General features: G+C 45.1%; 1 protein-coding gene across 1 annotated transcript in view; it reads right to left on the bottom strand.

The window, feature by feature from the left end:
- The window catches only part of LOC149279523 (dysferlin-like), a 177522-nt gene that overhangs the window by 116495 nt on the left and 34119 nt on the right, over positions 1-26908 (bottom strand). The window contains exons 22-29 of the mRNA XM_089501080.1: positions 26338-26530; positions 25312-25467; positions 24479-24610; positions 23437-23603; positions 20703-20817; positions 15375-15480; positions 11864-12006; positions 9155-9328 (exon numbers count right to left, since the gene is read on the bottom strand). Coding sequence (XP_089357206.1) covers positions 9155-9328; positions 11864-12006; positions 15375-15480; positions 20703-20817; positions 23437-23603; positions 24479-24610; positions 25312-25467; positions 26338-26530 — 1186 coding nt within the window. The remainder of the gene's footprint in view (positions 1-9154; positions 9329-11863; positions 12007-15374; positions 15481-20702; positions 20818-23436; positions 23604-24478; positions 24611-25311; positions 25468-26337; positions 26531-26908) is intronic.

Raw genomic sequence — 26908 nt, 5'->3', positions numbered from 1 at the left:
TCCCATTCTGGCATTTAGGGGGTTAAAATGCATATTATGGGGCAGAGTGGCATATAGGGAGGTATAAGGCATTTCAGGAGGCAGAGTGGCATTAAGGGAGTTAAAAGGCATTGTATAGCGCACTCTGCCTCCAGAAATGCCTTATACCACTATATGCCACTCTGCCATTTAGGGGGTTAAAAGGCATATTATGGGGCAGAGTGGCATATAGGGAGGTATAAGGCATTTCAGGAGGCAGAGTGCTCTATTAAATGCCCCCTTAACGCCACTCCAGAAATGCCCTATGCCCCCATTTAACACACACACCCTATACCCCCATTTAACTAACTAACTAACACACACACACACACACACACTCTCCCCCCCCCTTCCCCCGCTCTCCCCCCTCTCTTACCGGTGCTTCCAGCCGGGGCAGCGGGTTGACGTCGCCTTCTGCTGCAGCCAGAAGGAGGTGTGGCTAGCAGCGGGGGTTTGTATGCGTCCGTCGTGTATACTTTCCCCGGCTGTCAGAGATCAGAGTTCCCCGCACCGGTGCGGGGAACTCTGATCTCTGACAGTCGGGGAAGGTCTATGCGACGGACGCAGACAACCCCCGCTGCTAGCCACACCTCCTTCCGGCTGCAGCGGATGTTGTCTACGCGGATCGCTTAGACGTCAACCCGCTGCCCCGGCAACACAGCAGGTAAGTGTGTGTATGATGAGGGGGGGGGGGGGGGGAGTCGGGTGAGACAGGAGGATCCAGGTCCCCTGCAGCGGTGCGGGGGATCTGGATCTTAGTCTCCTAATCAGACCTCTATTTGAGGTCTGATTAGAAGACGACCCCGATTAGAAGACGAGGGGTATTTTTCAGAGCATTTGCTCTGAAAAAAACCTCGTCTTATAATCGAGCAAATACGGTACTTTGCCAACTACTCTGACGTCATGAAACCTCAGCTACTGTGACATCATCAGCCTCTTGAATGAATTATTACAGTAAACGTCTGACTAGAATATTAAGGCATCTATAACATATTTTTGGATACCATAAATTATTAATTACGTCAATAATCTATTTTTGGTTTATGTGAATAATTTACACAATAGTGCCAGACACACCCTGCGTGCCTCTGCATTTATTAAGATTCACCGTATACTCAGTACCCTCAGTAAGCTAGTGAGGGCAGTATACTCATTGCGTTAGAGCAGTATACTCAGTAGGCTAGAGAGGGCAGTATACTCAATAAGCTAGTGAGGGCAGTATACTTGCTGAGTTAGGGCAGTATACTCATTGAGTTAGGGCGGTATACTTGGTGAGTTAGGGCAGTATACTGGGTGAGTTAGGGCAGTATACTGGGTGAGTTAGGGCAGTATACTGGGTGAGTTAGGGCAGTATACTGGGTGAGTTAGGGCAGTATACTGGGTGAGTTAGGGCAGTATACTGGGTGAGTTAGGGCAGTATACTGGGTGAGTTAGGGCAGTATACTGGGTGAGTTAGGGCAGTATACTGGGTGAGTTAGGGCAGTGTACAGTGACCGGGAGAGAGAAGTATACTCTGTGCTTAATTAATTCTCTCTTCATTGTAATAGCGTTATGGGATCCACTGGCTTTTTATAAACAATCTGTTACAGGAATCTCGGCTCAGATTCCTGTGCAGGATACCCCCCCCCCCCCCAGATTCCTGTGCAGGATAATACCCCCCCCCCAGATTCCTGTGCAGGATAATACCCCCCCCAGATTCCTACGCAGGATAATATTGCCCCTCAGATTCCTTTTAATCCACTGCGATTAATACCTCCGGTTGGCTCCAGGTGGAAGTGAGCTTTGTCCTGACAGGCTCCCTATTGTCCTGACAGGCTCCCTATTGTCCTGACAGGCTCCCTATTGTCCTGACAGGCTCGACCTGCTGCCCTACACCACCGTTTAACCCCCATATGTTAACCGAGGGGAGAACCTCTAGGGCCTTCCTGTGAAGCTCAAAGGTTGACTCTGGTGCTTAGAACACGTGTCCCTTCATGTCTGTCTGCAGAACTTCTTATTTTGTATTTTTTTTTAACATTTATAACTGGTGCAGGACTCTGGGGAAGGGAGGAGCTAAAAGCCTGTCTTTTTCATGTGTTATCAAAACGAGCTCTATTGCTGATTGCTTCAAAATGATTATTAAAATATGTCTGACAGACACGGACCTTCTCGATGTTTGCAACCCTGGGAAATGTTTATTTTTTTTAAATGGCGCTATCGCCATGCTGTCTGCTCCTCATTCAGCGCTCTCTCGCCGGCCCGTCTGGGTTCTTTTTTTAAAGATTTTTTTAATGCGTAAAGGAGTGGGGAAAAAAAAAGAGAAAGAAAATTGGAGAGGAGGAGAGAACTCCCCGAGATGTGACATTTTCAAACTAGAAATGTTTGGGAAAGGAGTGATGATAACGTGATAGGTGACACGTGACAGAATGCGTTCCCTGCGGTCTCCAGGTGCCGGACCACACGTGTCACACGGTCGGTGGTCTGCAAAACCCCCAAGCAGGAGGTCCATTTACTGTTATTCTGCGTCTGCATTACGTCGATGTAGAGAGAGCTCCTTGTGCTCTTTCAGAGACAGCTAATGTGCAAAAAAACAGCCGCGGTGGAGGGCGCTCGAGTGTCGGGGAGCGAGAGGTGTCTCGATACACTTCTATTAGTGCCGTCGCCTTCAAGAAAGCAGACACCCAGCAGAGGTGGTAAGCGGGCTCTGCGCTTAACCCTTACTAATCACAGAAGAAGCTTGACTGTGTTTGCCAGGTTAAAAAAAACTATGGGTAAAAATCAGAGGAAACCAATCTCAGTAGTTGGTGGGGACTACAATTCCCATCATCCTATCAGCCAGCTGCAGGAAATGGCACATTCTAATGAGCAATACCGAACACACAGTATATCTACATACCGAAAGCCAACGGACAGCATGAGATTACATCATACAAGGCTGGTAATAACCCGGATTGGGTCGTGACGGCAGTATTTGACACTGCGTAATGAGTCAGGTGCATGGATGGATGACGGGTATTGGGGGGAACAATGCCCCCCCTATGAGGGGCAACACTACTAAAAGGAGTGCAATCCTAAAGGACGCACTCCTCTATGAGACAGATAAATGGTTGGGAGAATATAATTAACAGCAGAAACTTTAAATTGCGTTCTTATTTCTATTTTTTTTTTTACATTCATTTTTATATATGTTAAAAATGTGTACTATTATTATTAGACTATTCATTTTATTTTTTATACATTTTTATCTTTTATTATTTTTCATAGTTTATTTTATTATTGATTTTCTTCCTTTTAAAAAAATCAGACATTGCTTTATTTGTTATTTTTATTTGACTTTATTATTTATTTTTTCCTCTTTATATATATTTATAGTAGATGCTAAAAGAGCAAAGGTCTGCTAATGTAAATGTCTGTTCTATATATATATATATATATATATATATATATATATAATACCCCGAAGGAAACGACCCGCTGTATGTAAATAATATCCATTACAACGTATGGGATTTTCCGATATTTTTTTTATAGGTTTTTTTTTTTCTGTAAATGGAAAAACTAAAAAAAAAAGTTTGTTTGCTTTACATTTAATTTTTTATATTTTTTTATATTACAGTAACCGACCCACAAATGTACAATTCAGGCCGTCGTACAGTAAAAATAAAATACAGAAATTATTTGTCAGGAAAGGCTAAGACGCCAGCCTCCTCCCGTCACCAGCTTGGATTATAGCAGTTCCTATGGCGACAGATATCTAAGACGGGTCTGTGGTGGATGGAGTCCTGCTGATTTCTGGTCATGACCGACGCTCGGTACAACGATCCGAGCTACTCTACGTGAGCGGAGAGGAAACTATATTCCTGAGCATGTGACGGGTCAGGAGGGAGCCGTAAAGCCATCAGGCTAATTGCGTTGGGTTGCGTGCCAAGGAGCCACAAGCCAGCGCCGGTTACGTTTTTCTCTCCAGCGTAGCATTTGATACTTAGTTGGCCCGCGACGTCTTGTGTGTGTGGTCACGGAGGCTCGGCTCCATACTGTAAGTCATTAAAACCAAGGAGGAGGAAGAATTCACGGGTCATTTACCGCTATTAGGCCGGTGGTTTGCATCGCGCGCCCTGTTTAATGGGCTTAAAGGAGCTGGAGACCACGTTAAAGAGAGTTCACTCCTCGGAACGCAAAGAAAGGCATCGGGTGGGATGCCAAGGACAGAGGACAGACCGGGTCCAATGTAAGCAAATTAGGAAAGGTTACACGTACACAGGGGCTCGCCCCCTGCCTGAATGAGGCATGGGGGTCCGCACGCAAAATAAAAGAGGCAGGGGGGTTTCAGAACGGAGGGGACCAATTATTCCTTCCGCGCCGCTCGTTAAATTGGGTCAGAAGTTAATGAGGGCCATTTGGAGTTTTTAGGCGGGCTTGTGTGTTATTGCGCCGGCTTCCTTTACAGTCAGACTGTATATCTCCGAGCAGATTTAAGGAATGTCACGGAACGCTGGGAGCTCGGCTAAATGATTCTCGTATTTGTTTTAATGTCACAGTCATTTCCTCGGAGCCGTCGGAGGGTAATTATTACGGTATTAAAACAAAAAAGCCACTGTAACGCTCGCTTTCTGTGCGTTAGCCGAGACGCGGGGAGACAGAATGTTTCGCTGCCGCTTTACGAAAGGAACAGTAAAAGATATTATCTGCGCTATCTGCACTGGGAAAAAACCGTTCATTAATTCAGGTATCCTATGCATTAAAGTCCATATGATGGCTTCAGGAGGAGCACCTGGGCACGATAGAAAAGGTGAAGCCCTATACTGCCTGGAGCACATAAATAGGAACACTAGACCTGCTGGAGACATTAAAGCATACAGGGTCTTGATAACTGGCATCTTGGTACTATATGGCGTTCCTGGGTTAGTTTTACCTCTCACAAGCATGATATTAATCAGCACACCCTGATATTAATTCTAACGCGTCACAGCAAGGCAGGCAAGTCTAAGTCTACCTCCCCCAGGTATCTCTTAATAGCTCAACCTCACATAAGTCTGAAGCCGGCAGTAGCTGTCTAGCCCTTAAAGCCAAGCCAGGTTCCTTCCACATTGGAGAACCGGCAACACCAGACATCATTTCCACCACATCTGGGTGCACTGGGTACTTCTTTCTAGTTCATGACTTTTTTTTACTTAAAAGAGCAGTTTTCCTACAGCCCACCACAGAGGAGACCCTCACGCTGTTACACTATATATATCAAGCTGTGGTCTGCCAGCACCCTGCCGAGCAGGGACCCCCCGACAGCCTGATGTCAAATACAGTAACCGAGATTGATTACCCCCACAGAGTAACCTGTTTGAATCCACCTCTCTTCTCAGGGGTCACACGTAGGATTCAAACACCATCCAACATAACAAGAGGAACGCAACGCCGGGGTCACGGAGAAACTACAGGGTCTCCAGATGATATTACTGTATACAGTAATATAACCCCCGCGCTGTATACAGTAATATAACCCCCCAGCGCTATATACAGTAATATAACCCCCGCGCTGTATACAGTAATATATCCCCCAGCGCTGTATACAGTAATATAACCCCCAGCGCTGTATACAGTAATATAACCCCCGCGCTGTATACAGTAATATAACCCCCGCGCTGTATACAGTAATATAACCCCAGCGCTGTATACAGTAATATAACCCCCCAGCGCTATATACAGTAATATAACCCCCGCGCTGTATACAGTAATATAACCCCCGCGCTGTATACAGTAATATAACCCCAGCGCTGTATACAGTAATATAACCCCCCAGCGCTATATACAGTAATATAACCCCCGCGCTGTATACAGTAATATATCCCCCAGCGCTGTATACAGTAATATAACCCCCAGCGCTGTATACAGTAATATAACCCCCGCGCTGTATACAGTAATATAACCCCCAGCGCTGTATACAGTAATATAACCCCCGCGCTGTATACAGTAATATAACCCCAGCGCTGTATACAGTAATATAACCCCCCAGCGCTATATACAGTAATATAACCCCCGCGCTGTATACAGTAATATATCCCCCAGCGCTGTATACAGTAATATAACCCCCAGCGCTGTATACAGTAATATAACCCCCGCGCTGTATACAGTAATATAACCCCCAGCGCTGTATACAGTAATATAACCCCCGCGCTGTATACAGTAATATAACCCCAGCGCTGTATACAGTAATATAACCCCCCAGCGCTGTATACAGTAATATAACCCCCCAGCGCTGTATACAGTAATATAGCCCCCGCGCTGTATACAGTAATATAACCCCAGCACTGTATACAGTAATATAACCCCCAGCGCTGTATACAGTAATACAACCCCCAGCACTGTATACAGTAATATAACCCCAGCACTGTATACAGTAATATAACCCCCAGCGCTGTATACAGTAATATAACCCCCAGCGCTGTATACAGTAATATAACCCCCCAGCGCTATATACAGTAATATAACCCCCGCGCTGTATACAGTAATATATCCCCCAGCGCTGTATACAGTAATATAACCCCAGCACTGTATACAGTAATATAACCCCCAGCGCTGTATACAGTAATATAACCCCAGCACTGTATACAGTAATATAACCCCAGCACTGTATACAGTAATATAACCCCAGCACTGTATACAGTAATATAACCCCCCAGCGCTATATACAGTAATATAACCCCCAGCGCTGTATACAGTAATATAACCCCCAGCGCTGTATACAGTAATATAACCCCCAGCGCTGTATACAGTAATATAACCCCAGCACTGTATACAGTAATATAACCCCCCAGCGCTATATACAGTAATATAACCCCCGCGCTGTATACAGTAATATAACCCCAGCGCTTTATACAGTAATATAACCCCCCAGCGCTATATACAGTAATATAACCCCCGCGCTGTATACAGTAATATATCCCCCAGCGCTGTATACAGTAATATAACCCCCAGCGCTGTATACAGTAATACAACCCCCAGCGCTGTATACAGTAATATAACCCCAGCACTGTATACAGTAATATAACCCCCGCGCTGTATACAGTAATATAACCCCAGCACTGTATACAGTAATATAACCCCAGCACTGTATACAGTAATATAACCCCCGCGCTGTATACAGTAATATAACCCCCGCGCTGTATACAGTAATATAACCCCCAGCGCTGTATACAGTAATATAACCCCCGCGCTGTATACAGTAATATAACCCCAGCGCTGTATACAGTAATATAACCCCCCAGCGCTATATACAGTAATATAACCCCCGCGCTGTATACAGTAATATAACCCCCGCGCTGTATACAGTAATATAACCCCAGCACTGTATACAGTAATACAACCCCCAGCGCTGTATACAGTAATACAACCCCCAGCACTGTATACAGTAATATAACCCCAGCACTGTATACAGTAATATAACCCCCAGCGCTGTATACAGTAATATAACCCCCAGCGCTGTATACAGTAATATAACCCCAGCACTGTATACAGTAATATAACCCCCAGCGCTGTATACAGTAATATAACCCCAGCACTGTATACAGTAATATAACCCCCAGCGCTGTATACAGTAATACAACCCCCAGCACTGTATACAGTAATATAACCCCCAGCGCTGTATACAGTAATATAACCCCCCAGTGCTGTATACAGTAATATAACCCCCGCGCTGTATACAGTAATATAACCTCCAGCGCTGTATACAGTAATATAACCCCCGCGCTGTATACAGTAATATAACCCCAGCGCTGTATACAGTAATATAACCACCGCGCTGTATACAGTAATATAACCCCAGCGCTGTATACAGTAATATAACCCCCGCGCTGTATACAGTAATATAACCCCAGCGCTGTATACAGTAATATAACCCCCGCGCTGTATACAGTAATATAACCCCCAGCGTTGTATACAGTAATATAACCCCCAGCGCTGTATACAGTAATATAACCCCCAGCGCTGTATACAGTAATATAAACCCCCCAGCGCTGTATACAGTAATATAACCCCCCAGCGCTGTATACAGTAATATAACTCCCAGCGCTGTATACAGCAATATAACCCCCAGCGCTGTATACAGTAATATAACCCCCAGCGCTGTATACAGTAATATAACCCCCCCGCGCTGTATACAGTAATATAACCCCAGCGCTGTATACAGTAATATAACCCCGCGCTGTATACAGTAATATAACCCCCGCGCTGTATACAGTAATATAATCCCCAGCACTGTATACAGCAATATAACCCCCAGCGCTGTATACAGTAATATAACCCCAGCGCTGTATACAGTAATATAACCCCCCGCGCTGTATACAGTAATATAACCCCCGCGCTGTATACAGTAATATAATCCCCAGCACTGTATACAGTAATATAACCCCCGCGCTGTATACAGTAATATAACCCCCCCAGCGCTGTATACAGTAATATACCCCCCAGCGCTGTATACAGTAATATAACCCCCCGCGCTGTATACAGTAATATAACCCCCCGCGCTGTATACAGTAATATAACCCCCCAGCGCTGTATACAATAATATAACCCCCAGCGCTGTATACAGTAATATAACCCCCAGCGCTGTATACAGTAATATAACCCCCCAGCACTGTATACAGTAATATAACCCCCAGCGCTGTATACAGTAATATAACCCCCCAGCGCTGTATACAGTAATATAACCCCCCAGCGCTGTATACAGTAATATAACCCCCCAGCGCTGTATACAATAATATAACCCCCAGCGCTGTATACAGTAATATAACCCCCAGCGCTGTATACAGTAATATAACCCCCCAGCACTGTATACAGTAATATAACCCCCAGCGCTGTATACAGTAATATAACCCCCAGCGCTGTATACAGTAATATAACCCCCCAGCACTGTATACAGTAATATAACCCCCAGCGCTGTATACAGTAATATAACCCCCCAGCGCTGTATACAGTAATATAACCCCCCCAGCGCTGTATACAGTAATATAACTCCCAGCACTGTATACAGTAATATAACCCCCAGCACTGTATACAGTAATATAACCCCCAGCGCTGTATACAGTAATATAACCCACAGCGCTGTATACAGTAATATAACTCCCAGCACTGTATACAGTAATATAACCCCCAATCTTAATCTTACCAGAGTTCCCTCCAAAGCGAATATGGCTGCCGCCCCCAGCTGCTGTAAGGGTTCCATGCGGCGCCTCCAACGCCTTCTCCGGAAAATGTCCATCTTGCGATAATTCAGATGGAACTTCCACCCGAAAAGGTTGGCGTACTCCCACCCCTCGCACTCCGACTCGTCCGGCTTGTGCTGGGAAAAGGGGACACCTTCACATTAAACCAGAGCCCATGCCCTCACTGTGTTAACCTCTACCAGTTCTGCTAGGAGGCTGTTCCACGTATCTACCACCCACTCAGTTAAGTTAAAACTTCCTTCATTACATCTAATCTTCTAACCCTCTGAGTCTCAGTATTATTAGAATGAAACACAGCTGTCTTTACGCTGCCTTAGACCTGACCAACGGCAGCAACCCTCAGCTGCCCCCTCCGCGGCCATATTGTAAAGCTCCATACTGTTAATAGGCCAGTTGGGGACCACTTACCTACCCCCACCCCGCAAGTAAATAATAAATAAAATCTATAATTGCAATTTTTATCTCATGCTAAACTCAAACCGGTACTTGAAGACCAGAGGCAAACCAGGGGTTAACACTTCAGTGAGTGCTACTCAATATTACTTCATTAATTCCATAGTGTCGGCAGAAATCCTATATTATAGCCGCTGAGGACAGTGCGGACACCACCTGGGTCTTTAGTTAAATACGTGAGAGTTACATAAACTGTCAGAACCTCAGAGGTCTCTTCTTCAAGATAGCAGTTGCAAAGAAAAACAAAATTAAAGATCACAACTTGTTTTATTTGCTAAAAAAATAAATAAATTAAAATAAATTCCGTTATATTGAAAATTAAACAATGTGAGAGATCCGCAATTATGAGAAAACCGTTAATAACGATATTTGACATTTTTAATGTAATCTAATTCATAAACATGCGAGGAATGTTATATAAATAGGAACATTTGATACAGATCGGCCCCATTCGGCCCCCGTCTAGTCGCCCGTTTCTCCTGCTGTAAAGACTGAAACCTTAATCAGTCGTTGGTCTCGTCTTAGATTCAGGAGCCGTATGTCTACCCCATGCATGTTTAATACCCTCACTGTATTACCCTCTACCACCTCTGCTGGGAGGCTGTTCCACTAATCCACCACCCTCTCAGTAAAGTAAAACTCCTGACCCTCTGGTTTTAGATTGTGACCTCTTTTGAAATAAACCTCCATCCACGTTAAACCGGGTTGCCAGATTTTAATATATATAACAACAACGATACAACTGATGAAATATACTGAAAAAATAGAAAACATTTTAAAAAAATATATAGGTGCCGCGTGTGCATTATACAGAACGCAGGAAGTTAGTGCTTGGCACGGGGGGCCGTCTCGGGACGACCGAAGCGCTGCTTATGATTATATTTATTTTTGCTGCATTTTTCTGATATAATTTTTTTCGATTTTCCTTTTTTTCCCCATGTTTTTTCTGCTTGCGGCATCTTTATAAATCAACCCCAACGTATGGAATACTCAGATAAAAAAATAAGCTGTGTTGTGAAATGAACCCCAAAACTGATTGGGTAATGGTGAAGTAAATAGTTAAACTTTACTTTTTTTTTTTCTTTTTTTTTTTTTTACTCTCCTGGTTCTGGAGATCTCGGCTACATTTAATTAGTGGTGAAAAGGCACAAAATCATCTACAATTGTGTTGAAAATTCCTTTGCCGCAGTCTTAATGCATGTTTAAATCCCTCACTGTATTACCCTCTACCACCTCTGCTGGGAGGCTGTTCCACTTATATACCCCCATCTTTCCTAGCTGACAGGGATAGCCGCTATACAGACCGGGTATAGTGACGTGGGATAAGATGGTATAAGGTATAAGGTGTTAGTAAGAACCTTAGTAGGGAATCCGTTGTTTTTGCAGCAGGAGAAGCTGCAGTTGCTGGTGGTAGTGTTTTACGGCGCAGGCCACCCCTTCACTATCACAGGTTATAAAAAGTGCATCTGGCAGCCGCACGCTGGGTTACTGGCGGGTTTCAGTAACCAGGTTTATAAGCAGAGGAAACTTCAAGCCGCATCGGGGAGAGGATTTTGGGGCAAGTGTGATCAAACGGCGCCACCTAGAGGGGGAAACGAGCCTCGCTGGAACGCAACAGAGTCCAGAAGTGATCCAGCTGCATACAGACGTGACGGAGCCGGTTTGTCTTTGTAAATGGACCCAAGATTCTGACGTTTAAAAGCCCTTCTGCTAGAACAGTTGGGGATGCCCCGGCTCCTAGGCTGAGGGTGATGAGAGTCGCGCTGACATCCAGCAGTATGCACCGAGATCAGCGAGAATTCATATTGACTGCCTGCAGCTCTACACAAATGGATTAAATACGGGACGGGACAAATATATCCCCCACCTGACTTAAAGTCTGACCCTGACTCTGAGGGGCCAAACCGACACGGTATCCTCGCTGCTGTAACCAGCAGTGTCGCCGGCCACTGGCTTCATATCGTTTACATTTTTTTTTCGCCTAAAGGGTTAATCGCGGGATAACGCCAGTAAAATGGGCTTGAGAACTCAAGGGCAAAATCGCAGTATAAATTGCCCCTCTAGAACCAATTATATTCAGCAGCGTACTTCACATTGACGGTAAAGGGGGCGTAAGTTTGGCTTTAATGACGCGCCGGGGGACTTGCCGAGTTACCCAAGTCTGTCTTATTCTAGAGACGCTGGATAGGTTTGATTACCTTCTTCAGGATTTCAATCTGCTTGGGGTCTCTCCTGCGCAGTCGGACCCAGCGCCTCCTGCGGTTGGTGTGATACATCTTCTCGGCGGGCGCCCAGGATTTGGGCTTTTGGTTCGGCGGGATGGTGGTGCCGTACTCCCAGCCTGTGAGATGGACAGACGCAGCGAGCAAATTATCAGAATTGGTAAAGTAATAAACGCTTTAATTTCTATGATCTTCTTAAAGGAACATCAGGGTATGAATTCTCTCTCCCATCTCCACTCTCCCCCAAGCAGGACATATAGAGATCCCTTAGTCTTGCCTGATAATTCTCCTCTCCCATGCAGGCCCGGACTGGCCATCGGGCACACCGGGCGTTTGCCCGGTGGGCCGGGCCACGGCAGGGCCGCATTGACTTAGGGGCTGATGGAGCTGCAGCTCCAGGCCCCTATCCTACCTACGGCCGCATTAACGCAGGGCATAAGGGGCACCTGCCCCTTAAGCCCGCCGCAACTACGACCGGGTCCGCCACTCTAAGGGGCCGGGAAGTCCCCACCAAGGCCGGCCTTACGGGTCTGCGGCCGCACAGGGTTTAAATTAAAACATCGGGGGGTTTTTAACTTTATTTAACATCCTCCATGTTAAATAAAGTTTTTTTTAACTTTATTTAACATGGAGGATGTTAAATAAAGTTGAAAAAACCCCCGATGTTTTAATTTAAACCCTGTGCGGCCGCAAACCCCTAAGGCCGGCCCTGGTGGGGGCTTCCCGGCCCCTTAGAGCAGGACCGGCCTTTGGGGTGTGCGACCGCACAGGGCGTCACACTCTAGGGGGCGGTCCGCAGCGGGTGCCGCTCATCAGCGGGTGCCAACTTGCGGCACCCGGCACCCCTCCAGAGACGGACAGTAATGTCCGCCGCTGGAGGAGCAGGCTCGCAAGGGAGAGGTATCGGAGGTCTTTAACAGACCTCCGATACCGGGTTCAACCCGGCTTAAAATCACTCAAGGGAGCCGGAGGTCTGCTAAAGACCTCCGATACCGCTCCCTTGTGATCCGCGCGGCAACAGCTGCTGTGCGCCGGGGTTTGTTGTCAGATCCCGGCGCACAACACTGAAGCCGCGCCCACCGCTGTCCGTGCCCTCTGAACCGAGAGAAGACAGAAGAACTGAAGAAGAGGAGCGAAGAGGAGGAAAAGGAGCTGTAAGGAGAAAAGAGGAAAGGTAGGAAAATATTCAGTGAGAGTGGATTAGTATATATGTGTGGATTGGTATATATGTGTGGATTGCTATATATGTGTGGATTGGTATATACGTGTGGATTGGTATATACGTGTGGATTGGTATATACGTGTGGATTGGTATATACGTGTGGATTGGTATATACGTGTGGATTGGTATATGTGTGTGGATTGGTATATACGTGTGGATTGGTATATACGTGTGGACTGGTATATACGTGTGGATTGGTATATAGGTGTGGATTGGTATAGGTGTGGATTGGTATATATGTGTGGATTGGTATATATGTGTGGATTGGTAAGTGTGTGAGAGTGATGGGTGTTATGCTGTACCATTTCCAATGTCTTTTTCATGATCTAATTATGCTCTAAAAGTACATCATAACTCCCATCACTCTATACTGTTCCATACAGTGGCAGAGCTGGGAGGCAGAGGCCTTGCACCCTCACCGCAGGACTCCTGAAAGGTAAGTGAACTTCAAAGAGGGAGAGAGTAGATAGTTAGGAGGGGGTAGATAGGGAGAAGGGCGTGAGACGGGGGAAAGGGGGTAGATAGGGGGAAAGGGGGTAGATAGGGGAGAAGGGAGTGAGAAGGGGTAGATGGGGCAGAAGGGAGTGAGAAGGGGTAGATAGGGCAATCATACTCCTATCATGCCAAGTCTGCGAGTACATCCTGGAATCTGGGTATGCCTGGGCATGATAGGAATGTGATTGCTGTTAACAATCATATATATATATACATATAATATTGTTTTTTAATTGTTTTGTCCTATTTTGGTGTGTTACTTACTTTAAATAAAAGGGTTTTTTTTATGGTGTGGGGAGGTCATATTCGGTTTTGGCCAGGTAAATGCTGCATTTTCGGTTTCAGTCCAGAATTCGTTTCGGTGCATCCCTACTACTAAGCCAGACAATGAAGTGGTAGGCCTACACCACAACAATGTTTGGCGTAGTATATAGTGATTGGGGTTATGCTGCACTATTGTCAATGTCTGGCTCAATGTATAGTGATAGGGATTACGCTGTACCACTGTCAATGTGTGCCTCAGTATATAGTGATAGGCGTTATGCTGTACCACCGTCATTGTCTGCCTCAGTATATAGTGGTAGGTGTTATGCTGTACCACCGTCAATTTCTGCCTCAGTATATAGTGATAAGTATTATGCTGTACCACCGTCAATGTCTGCCTCAGTATATAATGATAACAGTGAGAAGAGGCAGAGGTGGTAGATAGTGATACAGGGGGATAGATAGTGAGAAAGGGGAGTTTTGTTACAAGTTTTTATTCCTTTCTTTTTTTGGGATGGGGGGGGCACCAGAGGAGTAGTCCGCACAGGGCGCCAGAACACCTAAGGCCGGCTCTGCCTTAGAGTGGCGGACCCGGTTGCAGTTGCGGCGGGCTTAAGGGGCTCTGCCTTAATGCGGCCATATAGGCCCAGTCAGTCCGGTCCTGACTGGGCCTATTTTAAGGTAGGAGCCTGGAGCTGCAGCTCCATCAGCCCCTAAGTCAATCCTGCCCTGCCACAGGCGCGGTCGCAGTTGCTGCTTGCTCTGGCAACAAGGTAAATAGGGTGAGGGAAGGGGCTGCAGTGAGAAGGGGCAGAGGGGGGTTAGGTAGTGAGAAAGGGGGAGAGGGGATAGATAGAGGCGGTACATATTGAGAAGTGGGGAAGGGGGTTACATAGTGAAAAGGGGGAACATAGTGAGAAGGGGCAGATAAGATGATGAGAGGGGGTAGTGTGAATGCATATGAGAATGAATGAATAAATGTGTGGATGAATTGTGTGAATGCGTATGACAATTAATGAATTCATGTGTGGATGAATTGCTTGAATGATTTGTGAGACTGCATTAATGAATGTGTTAATGGTTTGTGTGAATGATTAAATGCAAAGATGGTACATGAAGGGTGGGCTTTAACAATAAATAAATAAATATGGGCTGCTCAGGCTTAAATGCCCGGGCCTATTTTTTGTCCCAGTCCGGGCCTGCTCCCATGTGTCAATCTTCTTCAGGAGCTGGGCTCTCCAGAACTGTCCCCACTACTCTCCCCCGGGCAGGGCCGGCCTTAGGGGTATGCGGCCGCACAGGGCGCCATGGCAACAGGAGCGCCTGCCCGGGACTTAAATTAAAAAATCGGTTTTTTTTGTTTGTTTGTTTTTTTACTTTATTTAACATCCTCCATGTTAAAGTTTTTTTTAACTTTATTTAACATGGAGGAGTTTAAATAAAGTTAAAACAACAACAAAAAAAACACTTAAGGCCGGCTCTGGCCCCGGGTGATGCTGTACTTACCCTGTTCATCGACAGCTCGGTTGGTGTCCGTTGACCATTCTTCATCCTCCCAGTTCCAGCCCGGCGGGCATTCGATCTCATCTTTTGGAAGCACTTTTTCTCCGTTCTGTAATAAAAATAATCCAGTTGATGACATCAGATATTCCTGGAACCTGTCAGGATCCATTCTCTGCTGCCTGAACCATGGCTGAATTATACTTCAGGCTAATACTTCAGTTACCACTAGTGGCCACCCTCCTCCCTCTAGAGTGAGCTGAACCTGATTATCAGGTACAGCTGCGCCTCATGAACTGAGTGAAGCCTGCCTTTATAAGACCTGCCCTGCCCATCAGTCAGGGCCTTGGCATTGAAGTTGTAGGACTGCCTTTGCTCTGAGCCGCTACCTGTGCCTGAACCCGTGCCTGTGCCTGAACCCGTGCCTGTGCCCGAACCCGTGCCTGTGCCTGAACCCGTGCCTGTGCCTGAACCCGTGCCTGAGCCTGTTCCTGTACCCGAGCCGGTACTTGTGCATGATCCAGTACCCGAGCGTAAGTCCGTACCCGTGCATGAACCTGTACACGTGCCTGGCCTGGTGGTACTCCGTTCCCGTCCGCCCTGCCAGTGGGCCTCCGTTCCCGTCCGCCCTGCCAGTGGGCCTCACCGTTACCTGTGCCTGAACCTGCCTGTGGGCTTACCTGCCAGTGGGCCCGCACCCGAGCCTGTACCTGTGCCTGAACCTGCCTGTGGGCTTACCTGCCAGTGGGCCCGCACCCGAGCCTGTACCTGTGCCTGTGGGCTTACCTGCCAGTGGGCCCGCACCCGAGCCTGTGCCTGTGGGCTTACCTGCCAGTGGGCCCGCACCCGAGCCTGTACCTGCACCCGAGCCTGTACCTGTACCTGCACCCGAGCCGGTACCTGCCTCAGCTCCCGTCTCTCTGCCTCAACTCCCGAGCCTGCACCTGCCTCAGCTCCCGTCTCTCTGCCTCAGCTCCCGAGCCTGTACCTGCCTCAGCTCCTGTCTCTCGTCCTATCCAGTCCTGCTACTCTGTCTGTACCTATATCAGTGTCACCATGCATAAAGGGGTACAGACAGAGTTCCCCGTATCCCCTGCACATGGACTCCTACACGACCTGCTCGCCCTGGTCCTGACAGAACATATCTGCGACACAACCTCTCCCCTAGATTGTCAGCTCCTCTGAGCAGGGCTCCCGACTGGCGCCCTTTATATGTTCTCCATTCAGTAATAAAAAAGTCATCGAAAAATGTCATGAAATCGTGAAGCTTCTGTTAAATTTTATCATCACTAGAATCAGATTAAACACAAGTTTTCAATAATATTACTCTGGTTTTTTTTTACCCCAGGCAGCTGCATATCCGCCGTTTGTATGAGTTATCACTCTGTTATCTGCTAGACATGTTATTATTACTGTATACAGCGCTGGGGTTATTACTGTATACAGTGCTGGGGGGTTATATTACTGTATACAGCGCTGGGGTTATTACTGTATACAGCACTGGGGGTTATATTACTGTATACAGCGCTGGGGGTTATATTACTGTATACAGTGCTGGGGAGTTATTACTGTATACAGCACTGGGGGGTTATATTACTGTATACAGCGCTGGGGGTTATATTACTGTTTACAGCACTGGGGGGGTTATATTGCTGTATACAGCACTGGGGGGTTATATTACTGTATACAGCGCTGGGGGGTAATATTACTGTATACAGCACTGGAGGTTATTACTGTATACAGCACTGGGGGGTTATTACTGTATACAGCGCTGGGGGGTTATATTACTGTATACAGTGCTGGGGAGTTATTACTGTATACAGCGCTGGGGGTTATATTACTGTATACAGCGCTGGGGGTTATATTACTGTTTACAGCGCTGGGGGGGTTATATTGCTGTATACAGCACTGGGGGGTTATATTACTGTATACAGCGCTGGGGGGGTTATATTACTGTATACAGCGCTGGGGGGGTAATATTATTGTATACAGCACTGGAGGTTATTACTAGACTTGTGCATTCGTCTTCGGGCGAACATGAAAACGAACACGAAGAGTGCGTTTTCGTGTTCGTTCCGAAGACATGAAGAAGAGAAGGTAGTGCTGGCAAAATATAGGCGAAGACGAAGACTCACACACGAAGAATCTTCGCCTTCGTCTACTATTCTCCCCGGTCCCTTCCCCATCTAACTTACCTTATCTTCACAGCATCGCGGGAGTTGACTGAAGCGGAAATCCGCAGGTTCGTCGTCAGGGGTTACAGGGCAGAGCGAGTGAGCCTATTGGTCACCTGCAGGGTCTTCCTCTGGCATCAACCAATTGGTTGATGCCAGAGGAAGACCCTGCAGGTGACCAATAGGGCTCACTCGCACGGCCTTTTTAACTCCTGATTTCCGCTCCCGTTAACCCCTGCGATGCTGCGTTGGATAACGAGAGCAGAAATCCGTAGGGTAAAGGGCTGTGCAAGCGACCAATAGGCTCACTCGCACGGCCCTTTACCACTAGTTGCTAGGCAGAAAAAAAAAATCAACCTGGGACCCTGCTGCAACAGTTAAAAGTCCGTGCCAGCGACCAACAAAGTCGCCGGTACGGACATTTAACTGACACAGCAGGGACACCAGTGGTCTCCCCGCTGTGTCAGTTAAATGTCAGTGCCAGCGACCAACAAAGTCGCCGGTACGGAGATTTAACTTAGCATAAATAACTTACTATAACTTCGGACGCAATGCTGCCCTCTGTTGGTTTTACATTAAGTAGCATATGCTTGAAATCCAAAGTTATTATGCTACTCAATGTAAAACCAACAGAGGGCAGCATTCTGTCCGAAGATATATTAGCCATATGTGGCAGTGTGTTCATTTGCATTTATTCAAATAAAATATATTCCCATGATCCTTTCGTGTAATGGTTTAATACAAAAAAAACCCTAAAATAAATAGAAAAAAAGAGTTTGCAAGTTCAACAGAATTAATGTCTGCGAGTGCGGACATTTAACTGTTGCAGCGGTGAGACCAGCGGATCATGGGGATATATTTTATTTAAATAATTAATAGATGAAAATGAACACATTGCCACATATGGCTAATATATCTTCGGACAAAATGCTGCCCTCTGTTGGTTTTACTCTGAGTAGCATAATATTGTGCCCGAGAATATATTAGCTATATATGGTAGTGAGCTCATTGGTCCCCAGCAGGAGGCCCCCTGCTGGCGACCAATAGAGTTGCAGCAGAGCTGCTGCGGTACGCGTTAACCCCATATTAACCCCTTAACCGGAAAAAACGAAGAAAAAAACGAATATTCGCCCGAAAAGAAGACAGGAACGGGCGAATATTCGCGGAATACGAAGATTTTTTTTTTGACGAAGACGAGCACGAAGACGAACACGAAGAGCCCCCTGGTGCCCAAGTCTAGTTATTACTGTATACAGCACTGGGGGGTTATTACTGTATACAGCGCTGGGGGGTTATATTACTGTATACAGCGCTGGGGGTTATGTTACTGTATACAGCGCTGAAGGTTATGTTACTGTATACAACGCTGGAGGTTATATTACTGTATACAGCGCTGGGGGGTTATATTACTGTATACAGCGCTGGGGGTTATATTACTGTATACAGTGCTGGGGGTTATATTACTGTATACAGCGCGGGGGGTTATATTACTGTATACAGTGCTGGGGGGTTATATTACTGTATACAGCTCTGGGGGTTATATTACTGTATACAACGCTGGAGGGTATATTACTGTATACAGCACTGGGGGGTTATATTACTGTATACAGCGCTGGGGGTTATATTACTGTATACAGCGCTGGGGGGTTGCATTACTGTATACAGCGCTGGGGGGTTGCATTACTGTATACAGCGCTGGGGGTTATTACTGTATATAGCGTGGGGGTATATTACTGTATACAGCGCATATAGAGAGTGAACTATAAGACTGCTTGGTAGTAGTATAATAATAGTCGGTGAGCTCCGGCCCCGCTCTTGAAGGAATGCTGTTTTTTTGTAAAATATTACATTTTGTGACAGAGTGAACTTAGAATTCATCCAAAACTCAAAATCTCGATATTGTTTCCATCTTTTGCCTTTAGAGAAACAAAAACCTCAAAACGATGTTCACACTACACACCCTTTCCAACAGGGCAATTACTTCATGAGCTAAATAAGTAAATTACACTAAAACTTTCAATAATTATCCCCGATGACCTCAAATTATTTCACAGCTTATTTTCGAGCACATAAGTGGAAACAGACAGGCGGGCGCGGAATGCAACGCGAGGCCTCGTTCACTTTAAGGGTTAAAATATTTTCCCAATCTGGGCTCATATTTCCAACCAAAGCAAGAGTTACTGCGAGATCAGGAAGTGACATCACAGGGTTGGCAATGCGTATCTCTAACGGTTGGCAAACATACCTTGCTTTCATTTATTATTATTTATTGATTTGCATAGCACCATCCTATTCCGCGGCGCTGTACAATTGGGTAAGCATGCCCTGTTGTGTTTCCATTCTTTGTATTATTTATTTCTACCAGTCTGTAGATAAAGAGGTAACTGGTGTCCAGTTTGCTGAGATTTTACTTTATGGCTTTGCTTCCACAGAGGTTTTACACCGAATATAAATTATCGAAGTTTAAAAATATTTGTATTGTCTGCATTAGTGTCAGGGATTTATTTATTTGGTTTAATTGGAATTGAGTTAATATAACAGAAAGTGATGCAAGATAGTTATTATTATTCTTTATTTCTAAATCGCCGACAGATTCCGCAGAGCTGTACAAGGTGAAAAGGTTACAGATAAATAAAGTTATATTTTTATGATTTGTATCTTTTTTTTCTATATATATATTTAGTCTGGGAAAATATGTAAGGACAGTAAATCTTAATAGGTTTGTATTTATATGAACCTTATCTATTAATATTAAATACGATTGTTTAATTATTATTAATTATTAATAGGGCTGTTTCTTATTATTACTACTACTAGGGAGGTTTTTTCTAAACATTATTATTTTTCTTAATTATTAATAGGGGTGTTTTTATAAATCATTATTATGGAGTTTTTTATAATCCGTTATTATTACTATTATTATTATTATTAGGGAGTTTTTTCTAAATATTAATTATTATTTTAATTATTAAGAGAGTGGGTTTTTTATAAATCAGTATTATTAGGGAGTTTTTTTATAAACTATTATTTATATTATTATTATGGAGTTTTTTATAAACTATTATTATTATTATTATTATGGAGTTTTTTTTTTTTATAATTTATTATTATTATGTTTTTTTGTATCAAACTTTATTATTATTATTAATGCCCCTCTTACCACGTCTGAGTAGGCCTCACTCATGTGAATCCATTGTCCGCCCGGTAGCCTAACTTGGTTTTCAAACACTTCTTCCACAAAGCTCATGTGACCGGCATCGATATCGTGCAGCAACCTACAAGAATGAAGACGAGGAAATATTTAAGGAAAAGGTTTCATCTTCAGCAGGAAAGGGCATTCGATACGGTCAGGGCGGTAAAGCTTTGGGATTCACGCTCTTGGCGGCTGGGCCTTTCCGGTTTATTCAACCCGTGCAGACTATTCTGACACTAGTAAGGAGTGAGGTCCTATCTGTTCATCGTCTACGTTTGATTTTAAGGAAGGGGTAACTATTGCCTCTGCTTTTTGCCCTCATGTGACTCTGAGGAAGCCATCCAAAAGGGGGGGGCAGATGCCTCAGGGCCCCTGGCGGCAAGGGCCCCCCACTCGCTGCAGTCTAATGTATGTGTCCGGACACAAACTCCACCACGAGCTTCAGTGATGGCAGAGTTAGCTTCTTACTTCCTGTCATGTGACAAGATCAGCCAGTAAGAAGCTCCTTCTCCGGTCGCATGTTCCAGTCAGTAGGCGGCAGCCGCACGGCTCGCTGCTTGGAGGGAAAAGGCAAGACTCCGCCCAGCAGCCTGCAGCTACAGGGAGAGAGATACTCTGCAGGCAGGCGCTGGGGTCTGGGTTCATGGCGGTCACGCTGTATACAGCCGTGTGTTCTGTTAGGCGGGGGGTTTATCTGTATGAATAATATGGCCAGAAACTTTAAAAAAAAAAACCGGCAACCTCATTTTATACACAATTCTTTTAACAAGGGTTTTCCAGTTTCTATGGGAACAACCAATCAGGGCCGGCCTTCGTCTCACCCGGCATAAAACCAGAAATTAACCAAAACTTAACATGATTTAAAAAAGTATTTCTTGCACAAGATTTGGGCAATAAACTATACAGGGATGGTGTTTTCAAGGCTGAATTTCGGTATAAAAATGTTAAAATCAGTACAACGGCACTCGTGAGTTACAGATATTGAATTTTTATTCTTTTTTTTCTTCAGAAAACATCAAGTTGTGAGGTTTTCAGAGTTATAAATAAAAAATCTACAATGACATCTGAATCTCTCCAAAATATCACCACCAAAAAAAAAATAAATTGGAATTTCAAGATACATTTCCAGATATTTTCCTTGGACCACAAGATGCTGTAAAATTCCCCGTCCTAAATATTCTCTTAAATTTGTGTTTTTTTCCCCAGTATAATTTGTGATATGTGAGACTTAAGTATTTCTAACTCACTTATTTCAATTACGGAATTTCCAGAGAGCCATTATTCCTATAAACAATATTATTAGATAAAGAGCTGGTCGGAGCCCATGAAAAAAACTCAGATCGAAATGATTAAAATTAAATAATATGTCACACACTTTAAAATAAGAGCTTTTCAGGAATTTTAGTAAAATGGGCTGAATTATCTGAAATATATATATATTTTTTTTTATTTTTACATTTTTCTGGCTAGGAAACTACAAAAGGTTTTAAGACCGCGGCAAAGGAATTTTCAAGAAGTTCAAAGTTAACATTTTTCTGACATATTGCAGATGATTTTGTGCCTTTTCACCACAAATTGAATGTAGCCGAGATCTCCAGAACCAGAAATAAAAAAATAAAAAAAAAGTAAAGTTTAACTATTTACTTCACCATTACCCAATCAATATTGGGGTTCATTTCAGAACACAGCTTATTTGTTTATCTGAGTATTCCATACGTTGGGGTTGATTTATAAAGATGCCGCAAGCAGAAAAAACATGGGGAAAAAAAGGAAAAGCTAAAAAAATGTAATCTAAAAAAAAAGAAAAATGCAGCCAAAATCATAAGCAGCGCTTCAGTCGTCCCGAGACGGGCCCCGTGCCAAGCAATAACTTTCTGCGTTCTGTATAATGCACACGCGGCACCTATATATTTTTTTACATTTTTTTCTATTTTTTCAATATATTTCATCAGTTGTATCGTTGTTGTTGTATATATTAAAATCCAGCAAACCTCTTTAACGTGGATGGAGGTTTATTTCAAAAGAGGCCAAAATCTAAAGCCAGAGGGTCAGGGGCTGAGATGAAATGTAAGGGAGTTTTACTTTACTGACAGGGTGGTAGATAAGTGGAACAGCCTCCCAGCAGAAGTGGTAGAGGATAATACAGTAGAGGATAATACAGACGGGGCCACCCAAAAAAAAATCTAAAATAATGAAAGTTGCATAAATTAAAGTAGACCAGCGGCACTACCCCAAAAAGACTTCTGATCAGATCTCCCTATCCTGCTTAAGGGTTAAGATCAAGTCCCTATTTTATTGGCGTGGTTCAAAAAGTGAAATCTCTCCAGAAACGCTCCCTGAGCCAAAAGTAAATCGGCATCAAGTGAGACCGAGGAGACCTGCTATACATTACCGGGCAACGCGGCGGGTCAGATGGTTGTGATTTTAAAATAAAGAGAGGGATTAGGTCAAAACGCCGTCCAAGGAGTCAATAATTTTGAGAAATTGTGATTTTTGAAAGAAGGAGAACAGATAAAGGAGAGACCGCCGAGACGCAGACGTTCTGCCAGACGCACAACTTCCTGAGCACTTAGCGCTAGTCGGCGACTAAAACGGTCGGGATTTGGGATGATGATGATGATGATGATGGACACCAACGTCCCAACGAGGAACGAGTGTTTGAAGCACAAAGACACGTTATTGTTCTACAGGCTGAACTCACGTCTTCTCGGGGCTGATGAACCAGTCGCCCCCCCAGGTCCAGCCAACGGACGGTTTGAAGCTCTCCTTGGGCAGCTTGATTTTTCCGGTCACATCTGTGTACTTGGGGTACGTCAGCCCGGTTGTCCCCCAGTTTCCCAAAAGTGCCAGTTTGGTCTGGTTCTCGTACTATGAAACAGAAGAACATTGCACATTAACTGACATTTTTAAAAACAAGCAGTTTTGATCATTTTTGTAAAAGTCATTTGGCCAATGAGAGCGAAGCAGCTCGGGGAGTCCACATTCCATTGGCTATAGACTTTGTCCATTGAAAGGGTTGTTTTAACCCCGTTGTGGGTCTGTGACCTGTACGCTGGACCCAGTGATGTATTTGCCTTTGGACCTGGGGCAGTCACCGCCCCCCCTCCCCACTGCTTCCACTTCTTCACGGTATTGAAAGGCTTGCATTGCCTTCCCGACATGCAGCACCGGAATATGATGCCAGATCCCGGTGCTCCATGTCTTATATGGAGTCCGCGGAGGCCGGGCTGTTAATGGGCCGTTTGGGGAGATCCGAGATCTACTCTGTAGCTGGCCAACCAGTGGGCACGATCGCTTAAGAGGTACTACCGCATGGGGAGTTCTGTCAATTTGAAGACTTCTGAGGGTGAGATGATGCCATCAAGATCTCTATCTACACACCCTTGCCTGAGGACTCTGCCGACGTTATACGCTCGAGAAGACGCAGTTTACCAGTAACTCTGCATTAAGGATCACAGACCGTGAAATCAATCGGTAATTTGGGGCTTCTCACAGGGCGTTAATTAAGCTCCTGCTGTTTCACTGCCAAACATTCAGCTGGAGAATATACCCTCAACCATTTGGCCTCCTCTTAGGTTCAGAAGCCATATGCCTATCCCAAGCATGTTTAAATTCCATTTACTACCTCTACTGGGAGGCTGTTCCGTTTATCTCCCATCTTCTCGGTAAAGTAAAACTTCCTTACATTCCATCTAACCCCCTAGTTGTAGATTATGGCATCTCGTTCTAACGTCCCCACTTACAGTTTCAGCAAAAACAGTCAGCTTCCCCTCGACGAATTGGCTGAATTCCTTCTGATCGACAGACAGCCCGAACCAGAGCTGGACCCGCAGCTGGGCTGGCATCTTGGCGCACGCGTTTCCTTCCTGGGGGAACTGGAGATACAGGAGGGGCAGAGGTCGATAATTACATCTATACCGTCTAATATTAAATACTTTCCCCTGACGGTGATCTCAGGGTCTTGGCTTGGCATTTCCATCTTTCCCCTGTCTTTATAAGTAATAAGCCCCTGTCTGTATACACGTTGGGTTCTGACGGCTACCATAAAGAGGACAAGTAAGGTCCTATTCACTAAGGTCTGAGTTTTTAATAAGTCACAATAATGCAAGACCACTCGTGTCGCCATAAAACAGTAACACTGTATCAAGTTGGGCATTGAGAGTCTCCTACCCAGGATCCGACCTCTCCACCTAATGTATCGGTTTGTCTTAGTCTGTCGATTCTCATCTTGTCAGACCCCTTGAATATATGGATTGTATTAAGCACTTCGTAAATTGTTGGCGCTATATAAATAAAAGATAATAATAATAATAATGAATTTCAAGGCACTATTTTCCAGACATTAGGGAAAAAAACACAGTATCCTCCAGTTCAGGATTACCAACAAGATTATGTACCTCTCTTTTTTTCACTTGGAAAAAAAGTTCAGAAGAACTTTGCAAAATAACCAACTAGTACGTGTTGCTCGTGAGTCCCCATCTCATATCAAATCGGTAGTAACTCTCGTTATTTGAGCCAGTGTATTGGAATCGAAATCTTGCAGAGGAACAAAAAGAAAATGTAAAAAAGAACGTACTCTTAGAAATATTGTCTGAAGCTTCCCGCAGTTCTTGCCACAATATTTGGTTCCGTTCCTGGAGTAAAGGACTTGGTGGGCTGGCATGCGGTAATAAGCCACTCGCTTGTCTCCTCGTAACATCCAGATCACTATGTCTGGCAGACTATTCTGCGGCTAAAAAACATGAATTCGTAGAAAAAAATATGAGAACTCAGGTCCAACAAACACAAAACGAAATGCCATTGAAAATTGCTACAATTGGGCAGCTGTCGTTGATGATTAGCATTATCTAAATGAAGCCCTAAACGTAAATGTATCCAGTGATGGAAAGAAACTTTTTGAGAAGCCACGGAACACCCATAACCCTGGAGACAATTTTTGGACTTTGGAAGCAAAGTAACAATAATGGCCCCTACTCTAGGGGACCCGGGCAACCCCTGTGTCCACTTGCCAAAGATGGCACAGGCAAGCTGTTTGGGCGGCAGATCAGTCGAGTATGGAGTGATGTCGGGCAGCCGCCCACTGGGCATTTGCCCGATGTGCCAGCTGGGGCCTGCCTGGAAGTGTTTGATCTGATACCCTTCACCTTTATTCACAAACTCTGAGATCTCGTATTGTATAAATGCGATTTACACATAAAATCTGGTATTAAGAGGTTTTTCCATAAGAGACTTCAGCTTGTCTGCATGGAACACGTTATATGAGGGCATATTAAAAGGACAATTGTAACCATCCCTTGAGTCCTGCACTAGTTGTAAAATCAATGTTGGACTGTGAGGTTTCTCTGCTATGTAAATTATATGCCAGGAGATATTCTGGAGGTGCCCATGGCAACGTTGGTGTTTTCAACACCTGAGTTTGCAATGCCCTATTCTTCAGGTAGGAGGGCAGTAACGTAGCTGCGTAGCATTGTTCCATTGGTCCATTTCCACCTAATTGTTGCCCAGCCCGATCAAAAAACAATTCTGCAGTCAAGAACTTCACCCCAATACTATGATGCCATCATGAGGCATAAGAATAAGCCGCTTAAAGGGGTGCTGTTACCTCCTCGGCCATGTCCTTCAATTTTATAAGCCAGTCTTCGGCTTGTTCCAGGACATTCGCCAGTTCACACTCCTCATTTCTGATCTTCTCTGCAGCACTCACTATCTGCGCAAGGCTGGTCTTACGGGACCGGTACAAGCAGTGATCCAGATGTGTGGATTGAGGAATAGACAGGACATCAGGAAGGGGCTCGCTGTGAACAGAAAGTCAGCAGATTATAAAATAATGGTCAGCACAAAGGTGGTAATGTATAGACAATATGGCTTCTGAGATAACCAAAGCCGCTGGGATGTTAGAGGGTGCCTCAACCAAAGCCGCCAGGATGTTAGAGGACACCTCGACCAAAGCCGCCGGGATGTTAGAGGACACCACGACCAAAGCCGCCGGCATGTTAGAGGACGCCTCGACCAAAGCCCCCGGGATGTTAGAGGACGCCTCGACCAAAGCCGCCGGCATGTTAGAGGACGCCTCGACCAAAGCCCCCGGGATGTTAGAGGACTCCTCGAGCAAAGCCCCCGGGATGTTAGAGGACACCACGACCAAAGCCGCCGGCATGTTAGAGGACGCCTCG

Source organism: Sceloporus occidentalis, unplaced genomic scaffold (genome assembly GCF_023333645.1).
Source record: "Sceloporus occidentalis isolate IW3139 unplaced genomic scaffold, rSceOcc1.0.p SCAF_163, whole genome shotgun sequence".
In the NCBI taxonomy this organism is placed as follows: domain Eukaryota; kingdom Metazoa; phylum Chordata; class Lepidosauria; order Squamata; family Phrynosomatidae; genus Sceloporus; species Sceloporus occidentalis.
This window is presented reverse-complemented; position numbering and strand designations above follow the sequence as displayed.